This window comes from Delphinus delphis, chromosome 7, assembly GCF_949987515.2.
Source record: "Delphinus delphis chromosome 7, mDelDel1.2, whole genome shotgun sequence".
In the NCBI taxonomy this organism is placed as follows: Eukaryota; Metazoa; Chordata; class Mammalia; order Artiodactyla; family Delphinidae; genus Delphinus; species Delphinus delphis.
Genome location: NC_082689.1, coordinates 38,487,040 through 38,510,132, shown reverse-complemented (window position 1 = coordinate 38,510,132; position 23,093 = coordinate 38,487,040). Strand labels below are relative to the sequence as shown.

The following is a 23,093-nucleotide window of genomic DNA, read 5'->3' as shown; positions in this document are numbered from 1 at the left end:
CATGATTTTCCCTGGAGAATGGAATTATTTGGAAGAGATGTGGGGGAGATAGAGGTGGAGCGATCATTTCACTTTATATACGTTGATATTGTTTTACTTTTTAAAATATAGTATCATGTTGAAATTTTGAAGTACCAAAATATACTTAATATAGTTTTTAAAAAATCTTTTTTGGAGTATGCTTTCTTTACAATGTTGTGTCAGCCTCCACTGCACAACAAAATGAATCAGCCATACACATACAGATATCCCCTCCCTCTTGGACTTCCCTCCCATTTAGGTTACCACAGTGCATTAGGTAGAGTTCCCTGTGCTATACAGTATGTTCCTATCCGTTGTCTATTTTATACATGGTATCTAAAAATTTGTTCATGTTAGGAGTTTTATAAATTTTGCAGCAAGCTGGATAAATAATGCATCTTGATTATTGGCTAGAAGAGCTATAAAATGATAGAATTGTGGTCAGGTTAGGGTAGGTACAAAGAGCAAGCTGGACATTAAGATAAATTCTTTTAAAAAGGAGTTTTATTTATATAAATTAAATTTGTCTTTTGTAAGTATCAGTATCTTTGATCAGTTGTTTAGAGTGATACCCTATCAAATGACTTCTGGCATCTCAACTTTTAATATTGCTTCTAACACTCAGGAAGAACAGAAAATGATGACACAGACATTTCAAGAACAAAACTTACTGCTGGATGCAGCCCATGCCAGTATCACAAATGAGCTACAGACTGTTCAGAATGAGAAAACACAACTCCAAATGCATCTGTAAGTAAACTGTGGGCAACTTTTGCATCTTTTGTTTTTGCATTTGTATTTCTTATCTTTAATGAAAATGTTTAATTCTGCATTTGCTGGGCCAGTCACAAAAATAAAGACTGCCCTAAAGCAACTAGTTTTGTTAGAACATTTCGGTAACTGCTCTCAGGCAGGAGATATGTTCTGTAAGAACATTTAGTCTTTCTGTTAAAGAAGAACTCTCGTTCAGCTTTCATATCTCCTTGTTCTCTTCCTGCAGGGACCATTTAATCCTTGAGCATAACCAGTGTATCCAGAAAGCACAGGATGCTGAGAAGAGGGCAGCTGTACAAAAAGAGCTGCTAGAATCAACTATTGCAAGATTGCGAAGTGAACTGGAAGCATCAATACAAGAGAAGACCTCTCTGCTAGAGGAGAAAGAAGGACTTCAGAGAGAGGTAGGTAGAGGCAGATTTATGTTACCTCCTGGTTGTGGTGGTAATCTTGTTTTAAAATTTTATTGTAAGTGCAAAAGACAAGAAATACAACCTAGATGCAGTTTGTCTGAGTTGCCCATGAAAGAGATCTTTGGGTGGCTAATCTGTGTCTTTTAGCATGTGAGCGCACTGTGCCAAATAGTTACCCTTATATAGCATGAGTGAATGTTAACTAACCATTCACACATCCTCATGTTAGTTAAGGAGTCAGATTTAAAACTCGATTTTCCCAGTAGGAGTGGGACAGTGTAGCGGAAACAATGTAAGGGGAAACAGCCCTGTCTTCCTAGTTAGGAAAGAACCAGCAGAGTCTGACATGTAGACGTGTCTCTCTAATTTCAGGACTATTTGTGAAGTCTGCTCTGCCTCAGAGACTCCCCGAGTGGCCCCTTTTCTGAGTGGATGTGCTATCTCTGCAGGGTAGGTATTAATTGACATGCAGGGTGTATCTGCTATAGTAGAGCCTGTCAGCTGTTTTTAAAATGACCCATTTCTTTTTTTCCCTTCTCTTGGGCAGGTTAATAAAACCGAGAAAGAAATAGCAGAAGAAAAATGCAACTTGGAAAAGGAATTAGCTAAAAGCAAGGTATTCCACATTTTATTTGTTGTTATGTCATTATATTTAATTCCTTCTGTATTGCTGCCTCCTGTATCAGCTTATCTTAATGAGAAGATGGGTTATTTTGTTGAATACCAAAACATGGGGGAAATAGAGAAGCCACGAAGCTGGATGCACTTGGAGCACTCCAGTCACTTCAGCATAAGGCTGCGTCTGGGGAATGTTTGCTTGTTGAGCATCTCGTGTTTGCCAGTGAGTCATCACTGCCTCGGACCCTAGTGTTCACCGAGTAGCTTAGCCAGGGAGTCCCCTGAGAGTGAGCTAATGGGCCTGTGGGCTGCAAAGGGATGATTGCTGACGATGCTGGTGTTTTTCTTTGTTTGTTTTTTGTTTTTTTTTAAAAAAAACTAAGCTTCCTAACTTGTTAGCACTTGCCACTTTATTTGTGAGATACCCCTTTCTGGGTTCTATGAAGGTAGAATGGCCAGAGAAACAAATACAATCCTTATTCAAACAAAAAAAATCTTTAAGACATTGCTCTTTGCATTTCAAAATTTGAAGAGGGTAAAGATTATGTATCACTATCATCTAGAGAATATATCTGGAGCATCAAGGACTATCAGCCCATCCCCATTCAATAAACCCAGCAACAGGTGTCGGATCTAGTCATCAAGCCTTGACTGTTTCTTGACTCAACTAAATAGCATTCTTAGTACCATATATGTGAACTTTTAGTTTAAGAACTGGGGAGAGAAGAAAAGCTAAATTCTGAGCTGGAGCTCAAAGACAGTTCACTAAGCTGGCAGGTACCTTCTGTGGTTTAGTCACTCATATCTAGTGATTTGAAAACAGTCCACCCAAAAAATCTTTTAAATAAAGCTGACTTCCTGTGGAAGGACTTTGCTGGTGTCAATGTGGCCTCAAATATGTTTTTTAAAATTTGGGAATTTGGTGGATACTATTAAGTTCATTAATACTTTTAGCTTTAAAATGCTAGTGAATATTTCATGGCTAAGGCAAATGCTATTTGTGATTAAAACATGGTATTATTATTTTGCTTGTCTGATTTCATTTGTTTTAATGTAGACTAAGTGTACATGGGGCTGAAAGATACTTGCTCGTTAGAGAGGTTCTATTAAGCCAAATGACAGTGCTTCTACAGAGTTCCGTTTTTTGGCCTAACTTGATATTTTTTACATGTGTACTCATTGTAAAGCTATGTTTTCTTAAAGTCAGGCTTATTGAGTTATAAATTAGAGTGAAATTCACCCTTTTTTTACTGTACAGTTCTGTGAGCTTTGACAAACACAATCATGTAACCACCACCACAACAATCGAAATATAGAACATTTCTATCACCCCGGAAAGTTCCCTTGTGCCTTTTAGTAGTCAGCCTCTTCCTCCATCCCCATCCCCTGGCAACCACTGATCTGTTTTTCTATCCCTGTAGTTATATCTTTTCCAGAATATCATATAAATGGTATCATACAATATGTAACATTATAAGTCTGGCTTCTTTTATTTAGTATAAAACATTTGAGATTTGAGATTCATGCATGTTACTGTATGTATCAGTAGTTTATGTTCTGTTATATCACAGTTTCTTTACCCATTTGCCAATTGAAGAACATTTGGGTTGTTTCCAGATGTTGGCAGTTATGAAAAAACCTGTATAAATATTCATATGTGAACATGTATTTTTATTTCTCTTGGATACATATCAGGAATTGGACTTCTAGATCCTACAGTAAATATATGTTCAACTGTCTTCCAAAGGATGTGTGCCATCTTGCATTCCTACCAGGAATATATGAGTTCCAGTTTCTCTGCACTCTCACGAGCACTTGGCATTGTCAGTTCTTTTAGTTTCAGCCATTCTGATTGGTGTGTAGGGGTATGTCATTGTGGTGTACTTTGCTTTTCTCCAGTGACTAGTAATATTGAGTACCTTTTCATCTGCTTATTTGCCATCAGCAACTTAAAGTGTCTCTTCAAATCTTTTAACCATTTTTAATTCAGTTGTTTGTTTTCTTATAATTTATTTTTCAGAGCTTTAAAAATAGTGTCATATTATTTCTCATGTAATAGTTATTACTATTTGTATATAAACAAATTTTATATGTGCTTTACCTACTTTTCTTCTATATTATGCCTTTTCATGCTCTTTTAAAGAGCAGAAGTTTTATATTTTGATTAAGTCCAGTTTATCAATTTTTCAAATTTTATGGATGATACTTTTTGTGTTGTAGCTAAGAAATTTTTGCCTAATCTAAGTTTACATAGATTTTCTCCTTTGTTCTCTAGAACTTTTTTGTTCAATATTAGGTGTATGATCCACTTCAAGTTAATTTTTGTATATCATGCAAGATGTAGTCCAAGGTTCATTTATTTTTAGGTGGATCATCTGATTGTTTCAGTACCTTTTATTATTGAGATATAATTAATATACCATAAATTCACCTTCTTCAAATATACAAGTTAGTGATTTCTTAGTATATTCACAAGTTTGCACAAATACCACTACTATCTTATTCTAGAACCTTTTTTATCATCCTAAAAAGAAACCTAGTACCCATTAGGAGTCACTCCCTATTTACCCCTGCCCACCTCTGGCAACTACTGTTCTACTTTCTACCTCAATGGATTTGTCAGTTCTGGACACGTCATGTAAATAGAATCAAACAGTATGTGGCCTTTTGGGTCTGGCTTCCTAGCATGATGATTTCAAAGTTTGTCCATATTGTAGTGTATATAAGTACTTCATTTCTTTTATGGCTGAATAATATTGCATGAATATAACACACTTCATTTATCCATTCATCAGTTGATAGACATTTAAGCCGTTTCCATTTTTTGGCTATTAAGAATAATGCTATGAACATTTGTGTACAATTCTTTTTGTGAGCATATGTTTTCAGTTCTCCAGGAACAAAACTACTGGGTCATGTGATAACTCTGTTTATCATTTTGAGAAACTGCCAAACTGTTTTACAAGTAAGGTAGTTGCACCATTTTACAATCCCACTAGCAACGTATGAGCATTCCATTATCTACGTCCTCACCTAAACTTGTTTAAAAAAACTTAAAAAAAATTACACCCATCCTAGTAGGTGTGAAGTATCTCATTGCGGTTCTTTTTTTTAACTGAGGTGAAATTCACACACTATAAAATCAACCATTTAAAAGTGAACAGTTCAGTGGCATTTAGTACAATATTCACAATATTTTGCAACCACCACCTCTGTCTAGTTCCAAAACATTTCAATACCCGAAAAGGAAACCCCATACCCATTAAGCAATCACTCCTTATTCCCTCCTTCCCCCAGCCCCTGACAGCCACTCTGCGTTCTGTCTCTGTGGATTTACCTATTATGGATATTTCATATGAAGATAATCATACAATATGTGATCTTTTGTATGTGGCTTCTTAGCATAATGTTTTTGAGGGTCATCCATGTTTTTGTATCAGTACTTCATTCCTTTTTATGGTTGAGTAATATTCATTTTGTGTGTGTGTGTGTGTTGAGTTGGCTAAAAAGTTCGTTTGGGTTTTTGGTAAGATCTTATAGAAAACCCAAACGAATTTTTTGGCCAAGCCAATATACGTATGTGTGTGTGTATACACGCACACACACACGTATATATATGTACACACACACATACCACAATTTCTTTATCTGTTTATCTGTTGATGGATGTTTGCATTGTTTCTCCCTTTTGGCTGTTGTGATTAGTGCTGCTATAAACACTTGTATGTGTATTTGTAAGTACCTGTTTTCATATCTTTGAGATATATAGCTATGAGTGGAATTGCAGGGTCATATGGTAATTTTATGTTTAACTTTCTGAAGAACCGCCAGACTGTTTTCCACGGTGCTGAACCACTTTTTCTTCCCACCAGCAGTGTACAAGGGCTCCAGTTTCTCCACATCCTCACCAACACGTTATTTATTTATTTATTTAATTTATTTTATTTTTGGCTGTGTTGGGTCTTTGTTGCTGCACGTGGGCTCTCTCTAGTTGCATCGTGCGGGGGCTACTCTTCCTTGTGGTGCGCGGGCTTCTCATTGCAGTGGCCTCCCTTGTTGTGGAGTGCGGGCTCTAGGCTTGCAGGCTTTAGTAGTTGTGGCACGTGGGATCTAGAGCGCAGGCTCAGTAGTTGTGGCGCACAGGCCCAGTTGCTCCGTGGCATGTGAGATCTTCCTGGACCAGGGCTCGAACCCATGTCCCCTGCATCAGCAGGCAGATTCTTAACCACTGCATCATCAGGGAAGGCCCTATTTTTTGTTTTTTGATAATAGCCATCCTAGTAAGTGTGAAAGTGGTACCTCATTTTGGTTTTGATTTGCATTTCCTTAATGGCTAATAATGTTTAGCATCTTATTATGTGTTTATTGGCCATTTGTATATCTTCTTTGGAGAGCTGTCTACTCAGATCCTTTACCAATTTTTAAAGTGGGTTATTTAATGTCTTTTAATTGTTGAGTTGTAAGAGTTCTTTATATATTTTGGATGGTAGACCCTTATCAGATATGTGACTTGCAGATATTTTTCTCCCATTCTGTGGGTTCTTTTTAAAGTTTTTGATTTTTATAAAGTCCAGTTTATCAATTTATTCTTTGGTTGCCTATGCTTTAAGTGTCACATCTGAGAAACTGTTGCCTAATCCAAGGTCACAAAGACTTACACCTTTTTGTTTTGTTTTGTTTTTATATTGGAGTATAGTTGATTAACAATGTTGTGTTAGTTTCAGGTGTACAGCAAAGTGATTGAGTTATACATGTACCTATTCTTTTTCAAATTCTTTTTCCATTTAGGTTATTACAGAATATTGAGCAGTTTCCTGTGCTATACCGTAGGTCCTTGTTGGTTATCTATTTTAAATATAACAGTGTGTACATGTCAGTCCCAAACTCCCAATCCATCCCCTCCCCCACCCTTCCCCCCATAACTGTAAGATCATTCTCTAAGTCTGTTTCTGTTTTGTAAATAAGTTCATTTGCATCTTTTTTTTTTTTTTTACATTCCACATATAAGCGATATCATGATATTTGTCTTTCTCTGTCTGACTTACTTCACTTAGTATAATAATCTCCAGGTCCATCCATGTTGCTGAAAATGGCATTATTTCATTCTTTTCAATGGCTGAATAATATTCCATTATATTTATGTACCACATCTTCTTTATCCACTCCTCTGTCGATGGACATTTAGGTTGCTTCCATGTCTTGGCTCTTGTAGACAGCGCTGCAATGAACATTGGGGTGCATGTATCCTGTCAAACCATGTTTTTTTCCGGATATGTGCCCACGAGTGGGATTGCTAGATCATATAGTAGTTCTAATTTTAGTTTTTTAAGGAACCTCCATATTGTTCTCCACAGTGGCTGCACCAATTTACATTTCCACCAGCAGTGTAGGAGGGTTCCCTTTTCTCCACACCCTCTTCAGCATTTATTGTTTGTAGACTTTTTGATAATGGCCATTCTGACTGATGTGAGGAGATATTTCATTGTAGTTTTGAGTTGCATTTCTCTAATAATTAACAGTGTTGAGCATCTTTTCGTGTACCTCTTGGCGATCTGTATGTCTTCTTTGGAGAAATGTCTATTTAGGTCTTCTGCCCATTTTTTGATTGGGTCGTTTTTTTGGTATTGAGCCACATGAGCTGTTTGTATGTTTTGAAGACTAATCCCTTGTCGGTTGCATTGTTTACAAATATTTTCTCCCATTCTGTGGGTTGTCTTCATTTTGTTTATGGTTTCTTTTGCTGTTCAAAAGCTTTTGAGTTTAATTTGGTCCCATTTGTTTATTTTTGTTTTTATTTTCAGTACTCTAGGAGGTGGGTCAAAAAAGATCTTGCTGTGGTTTATGTCAAAGAGTGTTTTTCCTATGTTTTCCTCTAAGAGTTTTATAGTGTCCAGTATTACATTTAGGTCTTTAATCCTTTTTGAGTTTATTTTTCTGTATGGTGTTAGGGAGTGTTCTGATTTCATTCTTTTACATGTAGCTATACAGTTTTCCCAGTGCCACTTATTGAAGAGGCTGTGTTTCCTCCATTGTATAGTCTTGCCTCCTTTATTGCAGATTAATTGATGATAGGTGTGTGGTTTATTTCTGGGCTTTCTATCCTGTTCCATTGAATTATATTTCCGTTTTTGTGCCAGTATGATACTGTTTTGATTATCTAGCTTTGTAGTATGGTCTGAAATCAGGGAGCCTGATTCCTCCAGCTTCATTTTTCTTTCTCAAGAGTTCTTTGGCTATTCAGGGTCTTTTGTGTCTCCATACAGATTTTAAGATTTTTTGTTCTAGTTCTGTGAAAAATGCCATTGGTAATTTGGTAGGGATTTCATCGAATCTGTAGATTGTCTTGGGTAGTATAGTCATTTTGACAATGTTGATTCTTCCAATCCAAGAACATGGTATATCTTTCCATCTGTGTCATCTTTGATTTCTTTCATCAGCATCTTACAGTTTTCAGAATAATGGTCTTTTGCTTCCTTAGGTAAGTTTATTCCTAGGTGTTTTATTCTTTTAATACGATGGTAATTGGGATTGTTTCCTTAATTTCTCCTTCTGATCTCTCATTGTTAGTGTATAGAAATGCAACAGATTTCTGTGTATTAATTTTGTATCCTGAAACTTGACTGAATTCATTGATGAGCTCTAGTAGTTTTCTGGTAGCATCTTTAGGATTTTCTATGTATAGTATCATGTCACCTGCAAACAGTGACAGTTTTACTACTTCTTTTCCAGTTTGGGTTCCTTTATTTCTTTTTCTTCTCTGATTGCCATGACTAGGACTTCCAAAACTGTGTTGAATGAAAGTGGTGAGAGTGGACATCCTTGTCTTGTTCCTGATCTTAGGGGAGGTGCTTTCAGCTATTCACAGTTGAGTATGACGTTAGCTGTAGGTTTGTCATATACAGCCTTTATTATGTTGAGGTAGGTTCTCTCTATGCCCACTTTCTGTAGAGTTTTTATCATAAATGGGTGTTGAATTTTGTCAAAAGCTTTTTCTGCATCTATTGAGAGGATCATATGGTTTTTATTCTTCAATTTGTTGATGTGGTGTATCACACTGATTAATTTGTAGATACTGAAAAATCCTTGCATTCCTGGGATAAATTCCACTTGATCGTAGTGTATGATCCTTTTAATGTATTGTTGGATTTGGTTTGCTAGTATTTTGTTGAGGATTTTTGCATCTGTGTTCATCAATGATATTGGCCTGTAATTTTCCTTTTTTGTGGTATCTTTGTCTGGTTTTGGTATCAGGGTGATGGTGGCCTCATAGAATGAGTTTGGGAGTGTTCCCTCCTCTGCAGTGTTTTGGAATAGTTTCAGAAGGATAAGTGTTAACACTTCTCTAAACGTTTGAAAGAAGTCGCCTGTGAAGCCATCTGGTCCTGGACTTCTGTTTGTTGGGAGTTTATAAAGCACAGTTTTAATTTCAGTGCTTGTGGTTGGCCTGTTCATATTTTCTATGTCTTTCTGGTTCAGTCTTGGGAGATTATATTTTTCTAAGAACTTGTCCATTTTTTCTAGGTTTTCTATTTTATTGGCATATAGTTGCTTGTAGCAGTCTCTTATGATCCTTTGTATTTCTATGGTGATTGTTGTAACTTCTCCTTTTTTGTATCTAATTTTACTGATTTGAGCCCTCTCCCTCTTTTTCTCGATGAGTCTGGCTAAAGGTTTATCAATTTTGTTTATCTTCTCAAAGAACCAGCTTTTAGTTTCATTGATCTTTTGTGTTGTTTTCTTTGTCTCTATTTCATTTCTTTCCTCTCTGATCTTTATAATTTTTTTCCTTCTACTAACTTTGGGTTTTGTTTGTTCTTTCTCTAGTTGCTTTAGGTGTAAGGTTAGGTTGTTTATATGTGATTTTTCTTGTTTCCTAAGGTAAGATTTTATTGCTAGAAACTTCCCTGTTAGAACTGCTTTTGCAGATTTTGGATCATTGTGGTTTGGTTTTCATTTGTCTGTTAGTATTGTTTTATTTCCTCTTTGATTTCTTCAGTGATCCATCGGTTGTTTAGTAACATATTGTTTAGCCTCCACATGTTTGTGTTTTTTACAGTTTTTTCTTGTAGTTGATTTCTAATCTCATAGCATTGTGGTTGGAAAAAATGCTTGATATGATTTCAGTTTCCTTAAAGTTACCAAGACTCGCTTTGTGATCAGTCCTGGAGAATGTTCCATGTGCACTTCAGAAAAATGTGTACTCTGCTGCTTTTGAATGAAATGCTCTATAAATATCAGTTAAGTCCATCTGGTCTAATGTGTCATTTAAGGCTTTTGTTTCCTTATTGATTTTCTGTCTGGATGATCTGTTCTTGGAGGAAAGTGGGGTGTTAAAGTCCCCCACTATTATTGTATTACTGTCAATTTCTCTTTTTATGGCTGTTAGTATTTGCCTTATATATTGGAGTGCTCCTATATTGGGTACATATATGTTTTCAATTGTTATAGCTTCTTCTTAGATCGATCTCTTGATCATTATGTAGTGTCCTTCTTTATCTCTTGTAACAGTCTTTATTTTAAAGTCTATTTTGTCTGATATGATTATGGCTACCCCAGCTTTCTTTTGATTTCTATTTGCATGGAATATCTTTTTCCATCCTCTCACTTTCAGTCTGTTTGTGTCCCTAGATCTGAGGTGGGTCTCTTATAGACAACATATATACAGATCTTGTTTTTGTATCCATTCAGCCATTCCGTGTCTTTTGGTTGGAGCATTTATTCCATTTACATTTAAGGTAATTATCAATATGTGTGTTCCTCTTGCCATTTTCATAATTGTTTTGGATTTTGGTTTTTTTGTGGGTGTTTTTGGCTGCACCCCTTGTTTTGTGAAATCTTAGTAACCTGACCAGGGATTGAACTTGGGACATGGCAGTGAAAGTGCCAAGTCCTAACCACTGGGCCACCAGGGAATTCCCTGGATTTGTTTTTGTAGATCTTTCTTCTTTCCTTCCTCTTTTGTTTTCTTATTTTGTGATTTGATGACTAACTTTAATGTTGTGTTTCGATTCCTTTTTCTTTTTTGTGTGTATCTATTGCAGATTTTCGGCTTATGGTTCCCATGAGCTTTTGATATAGCAGCCTATATATAAAGAAGATTGCTTTAAGTTACTAGTCTTTTAATTTCAAATGCAATTCCAATATCCTGCATTTGTGCTCTCCTCTTCTCACAGTTACTGGTTTTGATATTATATTTGTGTGCAGATGATTTCCTACATTAACTGTATGTTTGCCTTTACTGGTGAGCTTTCCATTCATAATTTTCTTGTTTCTAGTTGTGGCCTTTTCTTTTCCACCTAGAGAAGTTCCTTTAGCGTTTGTTGCAAAGCTGGTCTGGTGGTGCTGAATTCTCTTGGCTTTTGCTTGTCTATAAAGCTTTTGATTTCTCCTTCAAATCTGAATGAGAGCCTTGCTGGGTAGAGTATTCCTGGTTTTAGGTTCTTTCCTTTCATCACTTTAAATATATCTTGCCACTGCCTCTGGCCTGCAGAGTTTCTGCTGAGAAATCACTTGATAACCTTACGGGAATTCCTTTGTATGTTATTTGTTGCTTTTCCCTTGTTGCTTTTAATATCTTTTCTTTGTCTTTAATTTTTGTCAGTTTGATTACTGTGTGTCCTGGCATATTCCTCCTTGGGTTCATCCTACCTGGGAGTCTCTTTGCTTCCTGGACTTGGGTTACTGTTTCCTTTTCCATGTTAGGGAAGTTTTCAGCTGTTATCTCTTCAAATATTTTCAAAGGTCCTTTCTCTCTCTGTTTTCATTCTGGGAGGCCTATAATGTGAATGTTGGTGCATTTAATGTTGTCCCAGAAGTCTCTTAGACTGTCTTCATTTCTTTTCATTCTTTTTTCTTTATTCTGCTCCATGGCAGTGATTTCCACCATTCTGTCTTCCAGCTCATTTATCCATTCTTCTGCCTCAGTTATTCTGCTATTGATTCCTTCTAGTGTATTTTTCGTTTCAGTTATTGTATTGTACATCTCTGTTTGGTCTTTAGTTCTTCGATGTCTTTTTTAAACATTTCTTGTATCTTCTCAGTCTGTGCCTCCATTCTTTTCCTGAGATCTTGGAACATCTTCGATATCATTACTCTGAATTCTTTTTCCGGTAGATGGCCTATCTCCACTTCACTTAGTTGTTCTTCTGGTGTTTTATCTTGTTCTTTCATCTGGGACGTATTCCTTTGCCGTCTCATTTTGTCTAACTTTCTGTGATTGCGGTTTCCATTCCACAAGCTGCAGGATTGTAGTTCTTCTTGCTTCTGCTGTCTGCCCTCTGGTGGATGAGGCTGTCTAAGAGGCTTATGCAGGCTTCCTGCCCACTGGTGGGTAGAGCTGGTTCTTGTCCCTCTGGGCAGGGCCATGCTCAGGAAGACTTTAAGCAGCCTGTCTGCTGATGGGTGGGACTGTATTCCCGCCCTGTTCGTTGTTTGGCCTGAGGCGTCCCAGCACTGGAGCCTACAGACTGTTGGGTGGGGCTAGGTCATTGGGAGGAAATGGCAGCCTCCCTCCAGGAGTGCTCATGCTAATGATTACTCCCCACAACTACTGCTGCCAGTGTCTTTGTACCTGCAGTGAGCCACATCTCCTCCCCTGCCTCTCCAGGAGACCCTCCAATACTAGCAGGTAGGTCTGGCCCAGTCTCTTATGAGGTCACTGCTTTTTTTCCCTGGGTCCTGGTGCACATGAGACCTTGTCTGTGCCCTCCAAGAGTGGAGCTTCTGTTTCCCCAGTCCTGTGGAATTCCTGCGATCAAACCCCGCTGGCCTTCAAAACCAGATTCTCTGGGGGCTCCTCCTCCTCTTACCAGGCCCCCACGCTGGGAAGGCTGACATGGGGCTCTGGACTTTCAGTCCTGTGGGAGAACTTTTCAGGTATAATTACTTTCTAGTTTGTGGGTCACCCACCCAGTGGGTATGGGATTTGATTTTATTGCAGTTGTGCCCCTCCTACCATCTTGTTGTGGCTTCCTCTTTGTCTTTGGATGTAGGGTATCTCTTTAGGTAGGTTCTAGTGTTTTATTGTCTATGGTTGTTCAGCAGTTAGTTGTGATTTTGGTGTTTTTGTATGAAGGAGTGAGCTCATGTCCTTCTACTCCCCCATCTTGCAACTGTCATCCTGCACCCATTTTTTATTCTAAAAATTTTATAGTTTTACAGACTACATTTTGATCTTTGATCCATTTTGTGTTAAATTTTATATATGGTATGAGGTAGAGGTTTAACTTCATTATTTTGCCTGTGGATATCCAGTTATCCCAGGACGATTTGTTGGAAGACTGTTCTTTCTATTGAATGATCTTGGCTCCCTTGTCAAAATCTAGTTAACCATAGATGCATGGGCTTATTTCTGGACTCTCAATTCCATTGCATTGGTATATATGACCGTACATATGCCAGTACCACATGGTCTTGATTACTGTAGCTTTGTAATAAGTTTTAAAACTGAGATGTGTGAGTCCTCCAACTTTAGTTTTTTTTGAGATTGTTCTGGCTATTCTGGATCCTTGCATTTCTATATGAATTTCAGGATCAGATTTCCCATTTCTGCAAAAAAAGAGGAGCTGGAATTTTGATAGGGTTTGTATTGATCCTGTAGATCAATTTGGAGAGTATTGTGATCTTAACAATAGAGTATATATTTTCTCTATATAAGATTGTGCCATTTGCAAATGGAGATAGTTTTATTTTTCCTTTCCAATTTGTTGCCATTTGTTTCTTTTTCTTGTGTAATTGCTTTGGCTAGAACCTCCAGCCATGAGAGGTTGAATAGAAGTGATGAGAGCAGACATCCTTGTTTTGTTCCTGAGTTTAGAGGGTTAGCTTTCAGTTTGGCACCATTAAGTATGATGTTAGCTGTGTGCTTTTCCTAAATGCCCATGATCAGGATGAGGAAATTCCCTTCTATTCCTAGTTTGTTGGGAATTTTTATCATGAAAATACGTTGAACTTGTTCAGTTGCTTTTTCTATATCTGTTGGAATAATCTTGTGGATTTTGTCCTTTATTCTATTACTAAGGTGTATTACATTGATTGATTTCAAATGTTGAACCAAGTTTTCCTTTGGGGGATAAATTTCACTTGATCATGGTGTATAAACCTTTTCATATGTTGTTTGATTTGGCTTGCTATTATTTTGCTGAGGATTTAAAAATCTATATTAATAAGGGTTATCCCATAGTTTTTTTGGGTTTTTTTCTTGTGACGTCTTTGGTTTTGGTATCAGGGTATTCAGTAATATTGGCCTCTTAAAATGATTTGATAGTGTTCCCTCTCCTTCTATTTTGAGAAGACTTTGTGAGGGATTGGTGTTAATTCTTTCAGTGTTTCGTAGAATTCAACAGTGAAACCGTCTGGTTCTAGGTTTTTCTTTGTGGGGAGTGTTTTGTTTTTAATTATTATTATTATTGATCCAGTCTCTTTATTTGTTATAGTTCAATTCATATTTCTACGTGTTTTTTTTTTTTGAGTTTCAGTCATTTGGGTCTTTCTAGGAATTCGTCCATTTCATCTAGGCTATGTAATTTATTGGCATGCAGTTGTTCATAGTAGCCCCTTTTTTATTTCTGGAAGTTCAATATAATGTCTCTTCTTTCATTTCTAATTTTAGCAATTTGTGTATTCTTTATTTTTTTTTCTTGGTTAATACCACAGTGGTTTGTCAGTTTTGTTGATCTTGTCAAAGAACTAACTTCTGGTTTTACTGATTTTCTCTATTGTTTTTCTAGCCTGTTTTATTTCTGCTATAATCCTTATTATTTTCTTCCTTTTGCTTGCTTTGAGTTTGCTTTTCTTTTTCTAGGTTCTTTTTTTTTTTTTTTTTTTTTTTTTTTTGCGGTACACGGGCCTCTCACTGTTGTGGCCTCTCCCGTTGCGGAGCACAGGCTCCAGATGCGTAGGCTCAGCGGCCATGGCTCAAGGGCCCAGCCGCTCCGCGGCATGTGGGACCTTCCCGGACCAGGGCATGAACCCATGTCCCTTGCATCGGCAGGCGGACTCTCAACCACTGCGCCACCAGGGAAGCCCCTTTTTCTAGGTTCTTAAGATGGATGCTTAGGTTATTGATATGAGATATTTCTCTTTTTTTAAATATAAGTTTATACAGCTACAGATTGCCCTCTAAGCACCACCTTAGCTGCATACCATACATTTTGTTTATCATGTTATATGTTCATTTTCATTCATCTCAAAATATTCTTTAATTTCCTTTGTAATTTCCTCTTTGACCCATTGGTTATTTAGAAATATGTTGTTGAATTTCCCCATATATGTGAATTTTCCAAATTTCCTTCTTTTATTCATTTAATTTTATTTCATTGTTGCTGGAGAACATACTTTATATAATTTCAGTCCTTTCAAATTTATTGAGAGTTGTTTTATGGTTTAACATGTGGTATATCCTAGAGCATGCTTCATGTGCACTTGAGAAAAATGTGTATTCTATTATTGTTTGGAGGAGTGTTCTAAAGATGTCTGTTAGGTCCAGTTGCTTTATAGTGTTGTTCAAGTCATCAGTTGTTTCTTCATTGATCATCTAACTGTTCCACCTATTATTGAAAGAGGGATATTAAGTCTTTGACTGTTAGTGTTGAATTGTTATTTCTCCCTTCAATTCTGTCAGTTATTGCTGTATTGTTTTTGCTTCATTGGGGTTGTGTTGTTAGATGCAAATGCATTCATAAATGTTATCTTCTTAATGGGTTGATCCTTTTTTCAGTATATAATGTCCTTCTTTATCTCACAGATTTTTGTCTTAATATCTACTTTGTCTCATGTTAGTGTAGCCACTCCAGCTCTTTTCAGATTACTGTTTACATCATATATCTTTTTCCATCCTTTTATTTTCAACCCATTTGTGTCTTTGGATCTAAAGTGTGTCTCTTATAAACAGCATACAGTTGGGTCTTTAAAAAAATTTATTCTGCCTGTCTCTGCTTCTTAGTTGGAGTGTTTAATCCATTAATATTTAACATAATTACCCATAAGGTAGGATTTACATCTGCTACTTTACTATTTTTTTGTATGTTTTATGTGATATTTGTTCCTCTGTTTCTCCAGTACTGCCTTCCTTTGTGTTAAGTAGATATTTCTGGTGCACCATTTTAATTCCCTTAACCTTTCTTTTACTATATATTTTTGATTTATACATAACAGAGTTACAAACAAAAACTACATATTTATATGTCTTCTACATGTACCTATGTTGCTACATTTTCTGGTACCGTTTATTTCTTTATGTGGATTCCAGTTATTATCTAATCCCCTTTTATTTCAGCCTGAAGAGCTCCCTTTAGCATTTCTTACAGGGCATTTTTTTTTAACCTCACAGTCTAGACCCCACCAAAGGGTGGACACTGGTAAATTATCCCACACAATTTAAATTGGGATTAAAGAGAATTGACATCTTAGCAATATTGTATCTTCCTAATACAGGGACACAGTAAGTCTCACCATTTTATTTAGGCTTTTGATTTATCTTGTCAGCATACTGTAATTTTCAGCATGTCAAATATTGGACATATTTTTTCCTTAGATTTGTACCTAAGAATTTCATGGGTTTTGGTACTGTTATAAATGGAACTTTTAAGAAATATCAGTTTCCAATTGTTTGTTGCTAATATATAGAAATACAATTGATTTGACCTTGTATCCTTCAACCTTACTAAACTCACTTATTCTAGGATTTCTTTTGTAGATTCTTTGGGATTTCCTATGTAGACTATCATGTCTGTTGTAAGTAGAGACAGTTTTATTTCTCCCTTTCCAATTTCTATGCTTTTTATTACTTTTTCTTACCTTGTTGCACCAGCTAAGGCCTCCCGTATGATACTGAATAGGAATGGCAAAAGCAGATATCCTTGCCTTTTTCCCAGTCTTAGGGGAAAACATTCAGTCTTCCACCAATACTGATACTAGTTGTAGGTTTTTACAGACATAATTTATCACATAGAGATCGTTCCCTTTCATTTCTAGGTTACTGGGTTTTTATCATAAATTAATTTGAATTTTGTGAAATGCTTTTTCTGTGTGTGTCTATTGAGATGGTCATATGGTTTTTCTTGTATAGCCTATTGATGTGGTGAATTATAGTAATTAATTTTGAATGTTGAACAAGCCTTGTATTACTGGAATAAACTACACTTAGTCCTGATTTGTTATCCTTTTATATATTGCTGGATTCATTTTGCTAATATTTTTTGGAGTATTTTTGCATCTATATTTATATGCTTGAGTTAATATATAAATAAGTACCAAGTACCAGAAGGACTTTCACTTCTAGTAAATGTACACTATGCAATTTGTAATAACTCTCCGGCTAAAGACAACTAAAAAGCAGTGAAACATATTCATAAGATGCCATTTATTTTACAGTTAAAAATGTCATTTTAAAAACAATATAATATTTTTGGATCTGGCATAGAATTCTTTTCTCTTTTTTCGTCTAAAGGTAGACATAAATGCATTAACCTGCAACCTGCAGACTCTAGAGGAAAAGAATAAGCAACTGGCAGATCAAATTGCTTCCCTAGAACTTGAGCAAGCAACTTCTGATTACCATTGGGGGTATTAAAAGTCAGTCTAAAGTAGCAATTAATGACTGTGAGTTTTAAAAAACAATCAGAAATCAGGAGATGGGTTTCCTTCTTTTTTTTTTTTTTGATAATTATCACAAGTCTGAATAATGCAGGCTAAATATGTCAGAGAGCCCTATGGTATTCAGACAATAGAGGATTTAGGAAAACAAGAGTTTAAGACAGCCTTTAAATGTCTGCCTACACAGAGGATCTATAATGCTGAAAAGCACCAATATTTCTAACGTTTTAAAATATTTTCTTTTCCATAAATTGTGAGGAACAAACTTGTATTTTTTTTCTCTTTCTGACAGTTCCATCCATTAGGAAATCAATAGTAAGTTGGATTCCTAAAAGCTATTTGACAAGGTCAATCCATTACAAATAAATGGTAGGATTCTTAAAACATCTCCAGGTGAAGGAGATTTAAAGAGATGATTGTTATGTTAAACAGCTAATAAGTTTCCCATGTGCTTCTGAATACTTGAGAAAGAATTAGCCATTGCTTCTATAACATGCAAATCATCTTTCAAAATTCCAAAGAAGGCGCTGATGTGAAGTCTGCCTTAATTGGAACTAAATTCTTTCAAACTCTGTCATAAGCTGCTCATTACTTCAACTATAAAAAATTACAGAGACTAAATCTAAATCCTGGGACTTCCCTGGTGGTGCAGTGGTTAAGAATCTGCCTGCCAATGCAGGAGACACGGGTTCGAGCCCTGGTCCAGGAAGATCCCACATGCCACAGAGCAACTAAGCCCGTGCGCCACAACTACTGAGCCTGCGTTCTAGAGCCCGCGAGCCACAACTGCTGAGCCCTCTTGCCACAACTACTGAAGCCCACATGCCTAGAGCCTGTGCTCTGCAACAAAGAGAAGCCACCGCAGTGAGAAGCTCATGCACCCCGATGAAGAGTAGACCCCGCTCACTGCAACTAGAGAAAGCCCGTGTGTAGCAACGAAGACCCCATACAGCCAAAAATAAATAAATAAAAATTAAAAATATATGTATAAATACTCTTAAATTTTTGTGGCTTTAGAGCCAGACTATCTATGTTTCAATTTTGGCTGTGACCTTGGGTGTGATCCTTAACCTCTCGGAGCCTGAGTTTCTTAATCTGTCAAAATGGGGATAATCATACTACTATTAGGAGGTTGTTGAGGTTAAGTAAGTTAATACATGTAAAGCACATAGAGCATTGCTAACGTTTATTGAATTCCTAGTATCTCAACTGTCTGTCTCAGAAGAAAGCTTATAAGTTCCTATCAGAGCAGCAAGGTGCATTAGCTCTAATTCCTGGTACTGTCTCAAACCATGCCTCCCTCCACCAAGATTAAAGATTCATCCATGTCCTTTCCTGTTGGTCAGGCCTCAGCTGGGCTTATCCACCCACCTGGTTTGGGTCTTTCTGGAAGACCATATCTCAGTCTGCATGATTCTTTCATGTCTCTACTGCCAGTGAGCAGGACTGTGGCCTTATCCTATTAGTGACTTTGACGGGTCTTGCAAGTGATTTGCTCAATGTTGATTCTTGCCTGTCCACAGCACCTCTTGATTAAGGTCTCCCAGTGATATCCCATACCTCAATTCCAGCTTATATGTCTATGCATAGAACCTTCTCTGACCAAGCCTGCCTGGAAGTGCTTCACTTGGCTGTATGAGTCTTGAGAGGTTAAAAACTTTTTTTTTTTCTTTTTTCAGTCCGAGCAACGTTATTAAACCTATTGCCATTCAATGCCGGCAGTATATTTTTGTTCTTTGAGAATTAACACTTGAAATTCTCAATAAAAACTACCCTCCAGTATAACCTCTTACTGATTTTTAGAGATATACATATGAGTGGGTTGTGTATGCCACACCACAGATTTAAATTCAGACCTGGTTACAATACTTGGCTCCATTTACTGTGTGACCTGGGCAAGTTCTTAACCTCTATGGCCTTCAGCGCCAAGGGGATCTCCCCTAACTGTGGGGTTCTACTGTGCATACCCATATCAAAATAGTTACTGCATTTCTAACTACTAAGTTAGAAATTGACCTGCTTATGTATCTGCCTTCACTCTCTTCTAATGCAAGAAGAGTAGTTACTCATCTGTATACTCTCTTGCCTACCATAGCGCCTAATACATAATAGGTGTTTAAGAAATGTTGATTCGGTAGAGCACAAAGAGGGTCATGTCTGTCTTACCAGGCTGTGAGGATTAAATGTCATACTGTGAGTAAAGTGCCCCTCACAGGGCCAGCATATACAGTATACTTGTATAAATATCATTTCTTCTTTTTCTCACACTTCCTAATTTTAGGTTTATGTTTGCCATTTCAGACTTTAATGACTGTGTAATTTTTAAAATTTTTTATTGAAATATAGTTGATTTACAATGTTGTGTTAATGTTTGCTGTGCAGCAAAGTGACTCGGTTATACTTTTATATTTTTAAATATTCTTTTCCACTGTGGTGTATCACAGGATATTGAATATAGTTCCCTGTGCTATACAGTAGGACCTTGTTGTTTATATATTCTATATATAATAGTTTGCATCTGCTAACCCCAAACTCCCACTCCCTCCCTCCCCCATTCTCCCCTCCCCCTTGGCAACCACAAGTCTGTTTGCTATGAATGATGGTGTAGTTTAAGTCCGTTACCACAGGCAGTCATGCAGGGAAATGCAATGAGAAAAGATCCAAATGTGAAAAAGTTATTATTCCTGGATTCAAGTTAAATGACTATTTGCCCCACTTCTCATTTGTATTTTAAACACACATTTTCAAATGATAGCACCAGACAGAAGTAGAATTAGTTGCATACACAACTAGGATTATAATGACTTGAAATTAAACAATGTATTAAATGTAGTATTTCTCAAAACTAGGGTGGCATTCAGTCAGTGTATACTTGTGAGGGTGACAGAGTTGGTTCCATTTGCGGGGGCCTATGTCATACTGGTTGTTAAACATTTTGAATAAAATTCCTACTTAACAATCTACTTATAAAACAGCTTTACCAAGATGCTACTATCTCTTGGTTTTATGTATCCTTCTAACAGCTTCTGCTAACTTTTAGAGCTTACCCAGATGTTTAAAATTATTTTAGAAATCACTTTGTGGCTTACTGTTGATCCTTATCAACCTACCTTTCATATCTTAAGATAATTCTTTCTGTGTTAGCTTCCTGCTTTTCCAAGGAGTGATGTTTTTGTGCTTGAGTTAAAATGTATATTCTAACCATTAGCATTTTTCTTTGTATGCTGTTTCTCAGGTGATACTCCAGTTTCTGTTTTGCTCTGTATATTAATAATCCTTATAGTATATTGCCAAGATTATTTAAGCAAAGGTTACATTGAGTTCTGCATTCCACAACTCAGAATCTGAGATATTCACTCATTTAAGTGGTCTCCCTCTAATTTCTGGTGTTCCATCAATTTTCTTAAGTACAGGGCCTATTTAAATAATCTGAAAACAGTAATTTAAGTTACTGCCTTACCATCTACTTTCCTTTAGCAACTGGAACAATTTATTTTTGTTTGTCATAAATTTAAATAAGTGACTTTGTGTCAAACAGTATCACATTTTGATTTTTCTTAGTTTTCATTTATCAGTGCATTAGTGTTTTCTTTGGTGGCAAAAATGGGAAATTATTTTAAAAGTGTATTTGAAAGAGTAATAGAATTCTTTATGCCTTTGCCTAAAAGAGGGAATTTTATTGAGGAAAAAAGTGCCATTATTTGAAAAAATTTTGGACACATTTTATAAGAGACCCAGACTATCCAAGTTATTTAAAAAAATAAAAAGCCTTCCACATTCCAAGAAGGCAAGCAAAGTTATTTTTGAGTGTTTTTATTTGTAATAGCTAGCATATTTTTGGTTAAATCTGGCTCTTGACTTTTTGTAAGCTATACCTACATTTTGCAACACATTGGGCACTTTGATTTATAGGACTTGGAACTGAATTTTAAGTTTCAAATAATTCAGCTTTTATGGTTATGGTGTAGCTTTGTTTTTGTAGCATTATTGGCCATCCTTGTGATATATTTTCCGCTGAAGGCTTGATCAAAACATAATCCCAAATGTTGCATCATGGGATGATTTTACATCATAGTTTCCAAAATGAAAAATATTGTGGTAAAGGAGGACTGTATGTCTTCCACAGACAGAAAATTGATGACTAATGTTATGATAATATATTATTACTAGCCTCCTATTTATTGATAGCAGTCTACATTTTCCTTAGGTTATTTTGAAACCAATACTTTATTGGTCTGAATGCTTTAAAAAAATATTTTCCTTTGCTTTAGTGGGAGCAACACACAACGATTAAAAGTGAATGGACCTAGCGTCTGTCATACAGAGTGAAGTAAGTCAGGAAGAGAAAGACAAATACCATATGCTAACACATATATATGGAATCTAAAAAAAAAAAAAAATGGTACTGAGGAACCTAGTTGCAAGACAGGAATAAAGATGTAGACATAGAGGGACTTCCCTGGTGGCTCAGTGGTTGAGAATCTGCCTGCCAATGCGGGGAACACAGGTTCGAGCTCTGGTCTGGGAAGATCCCACATGCCGCGGAGCAGCTGGGCCCTGTTCTGGAGCCTGCAAGCCACAACTACTGAGGCCGTGTGCCACAGCTGCTGAGGCCTGCGTGCCTGGAGCCTGTGCTCTGCAACGGGAGAGACCACCACAATGAGAGGCCCGCGCACCGCAAGGAAGAGTGGCCCCCACTCAGCGCAACTAGAGAAAGCCCGCGCGCAGCAGTGAAGAGCCAGCACAGCCTAAATAAATAAATAAATAAATAAATTAGTTCCTTTAAAGAAAAATGCAGACATAGAGAATGGACTTGAGGACACAGGGTGGGAGAGGGAAGCTGGGGCAAAGTGAGAGTAGCATCGACGTATATACACTACCAAATGTAAAATAGCTAGTGGGAAAACAGCAGCATAGCACAGGGAGATCAGCTCGGTGGTTTGCGATGACCTAGAGGGGTGGAATAGGGAGGGTGGGAGGGAGGCTCAAGAGGGTGGGGATATGGGGACATATGTATGCATATGGCTGATTCAGTTTGTTGTACTAACACAGAAACGAACACAGTATTGTGAAGCAATTATACCCCAATAAAGATCTATTTAAAAAACTTTTTGAAAAAGTGAAACTTTAAAAAACCGGAAGTATGAATATGTATAAGTAGGTATGAAATAAATATTGATCTGATAGGACAAATGCCTAGATAGCCATAATAGTTAATTACCCACTGATCTAATATTGGGTATAAATTTTAAAATGAATGTGCATAATTTTACAGTGGGACTGATCACTACTTATAATTTTTCCATAGGTTTTTATCAAGTCTAGAATGTCTAAAATGGCTTAATTCTTCTAGCCAAGACAACTACCAAGGAGAAAACAATGCTCCAGATTAATGTGACCTCTTAACAGAATATATGCTATCATGAAAATATTTTGAACAGAGGAAGAAATGAGTTACATGTTATACAGTAATCTAGTTTGGAATGTGTTTTTACTTTTATTTGGAAAATATTCACAATATTTAAAATGAAATAAAGTGCACTACAAAGAGATGAGTAAAGAATAGCTGTAACAATGTTGGAGATAGTGAGGAATGTCTCTTGTGTAAATTAATATCCCAATATACATGGTTTCATCTTTACAGACTAGCCCAAAGTTGAATATAAAACAAAC

At 36.6% G+C, this 23,093-nt stretch overlaps 1 protein-coding gene across 1 annotated transcript in view; it reads left to right on the top strand.

Moving 5' to 3' along the window:
- CCDC150 (coiled-coil domain containing 150) overlaps window positions 1-23,093 on the top strand; it is a 90,616-nt gene that overhangs the window by 26,349 nt on the left and 41,174 nt on the right. Inside the window, 3 exon segments of the mRNA XM_060015401.1 lie at window positions 647-771; window positions 1,022-1,199; window positions 1,756-1,824. Of these exon segments, the coding sequence (XP_059871384.1) occupies window positions 647-771; window positions 1,022-1,199; window positions 1,756-1,824 (372 nt within the window).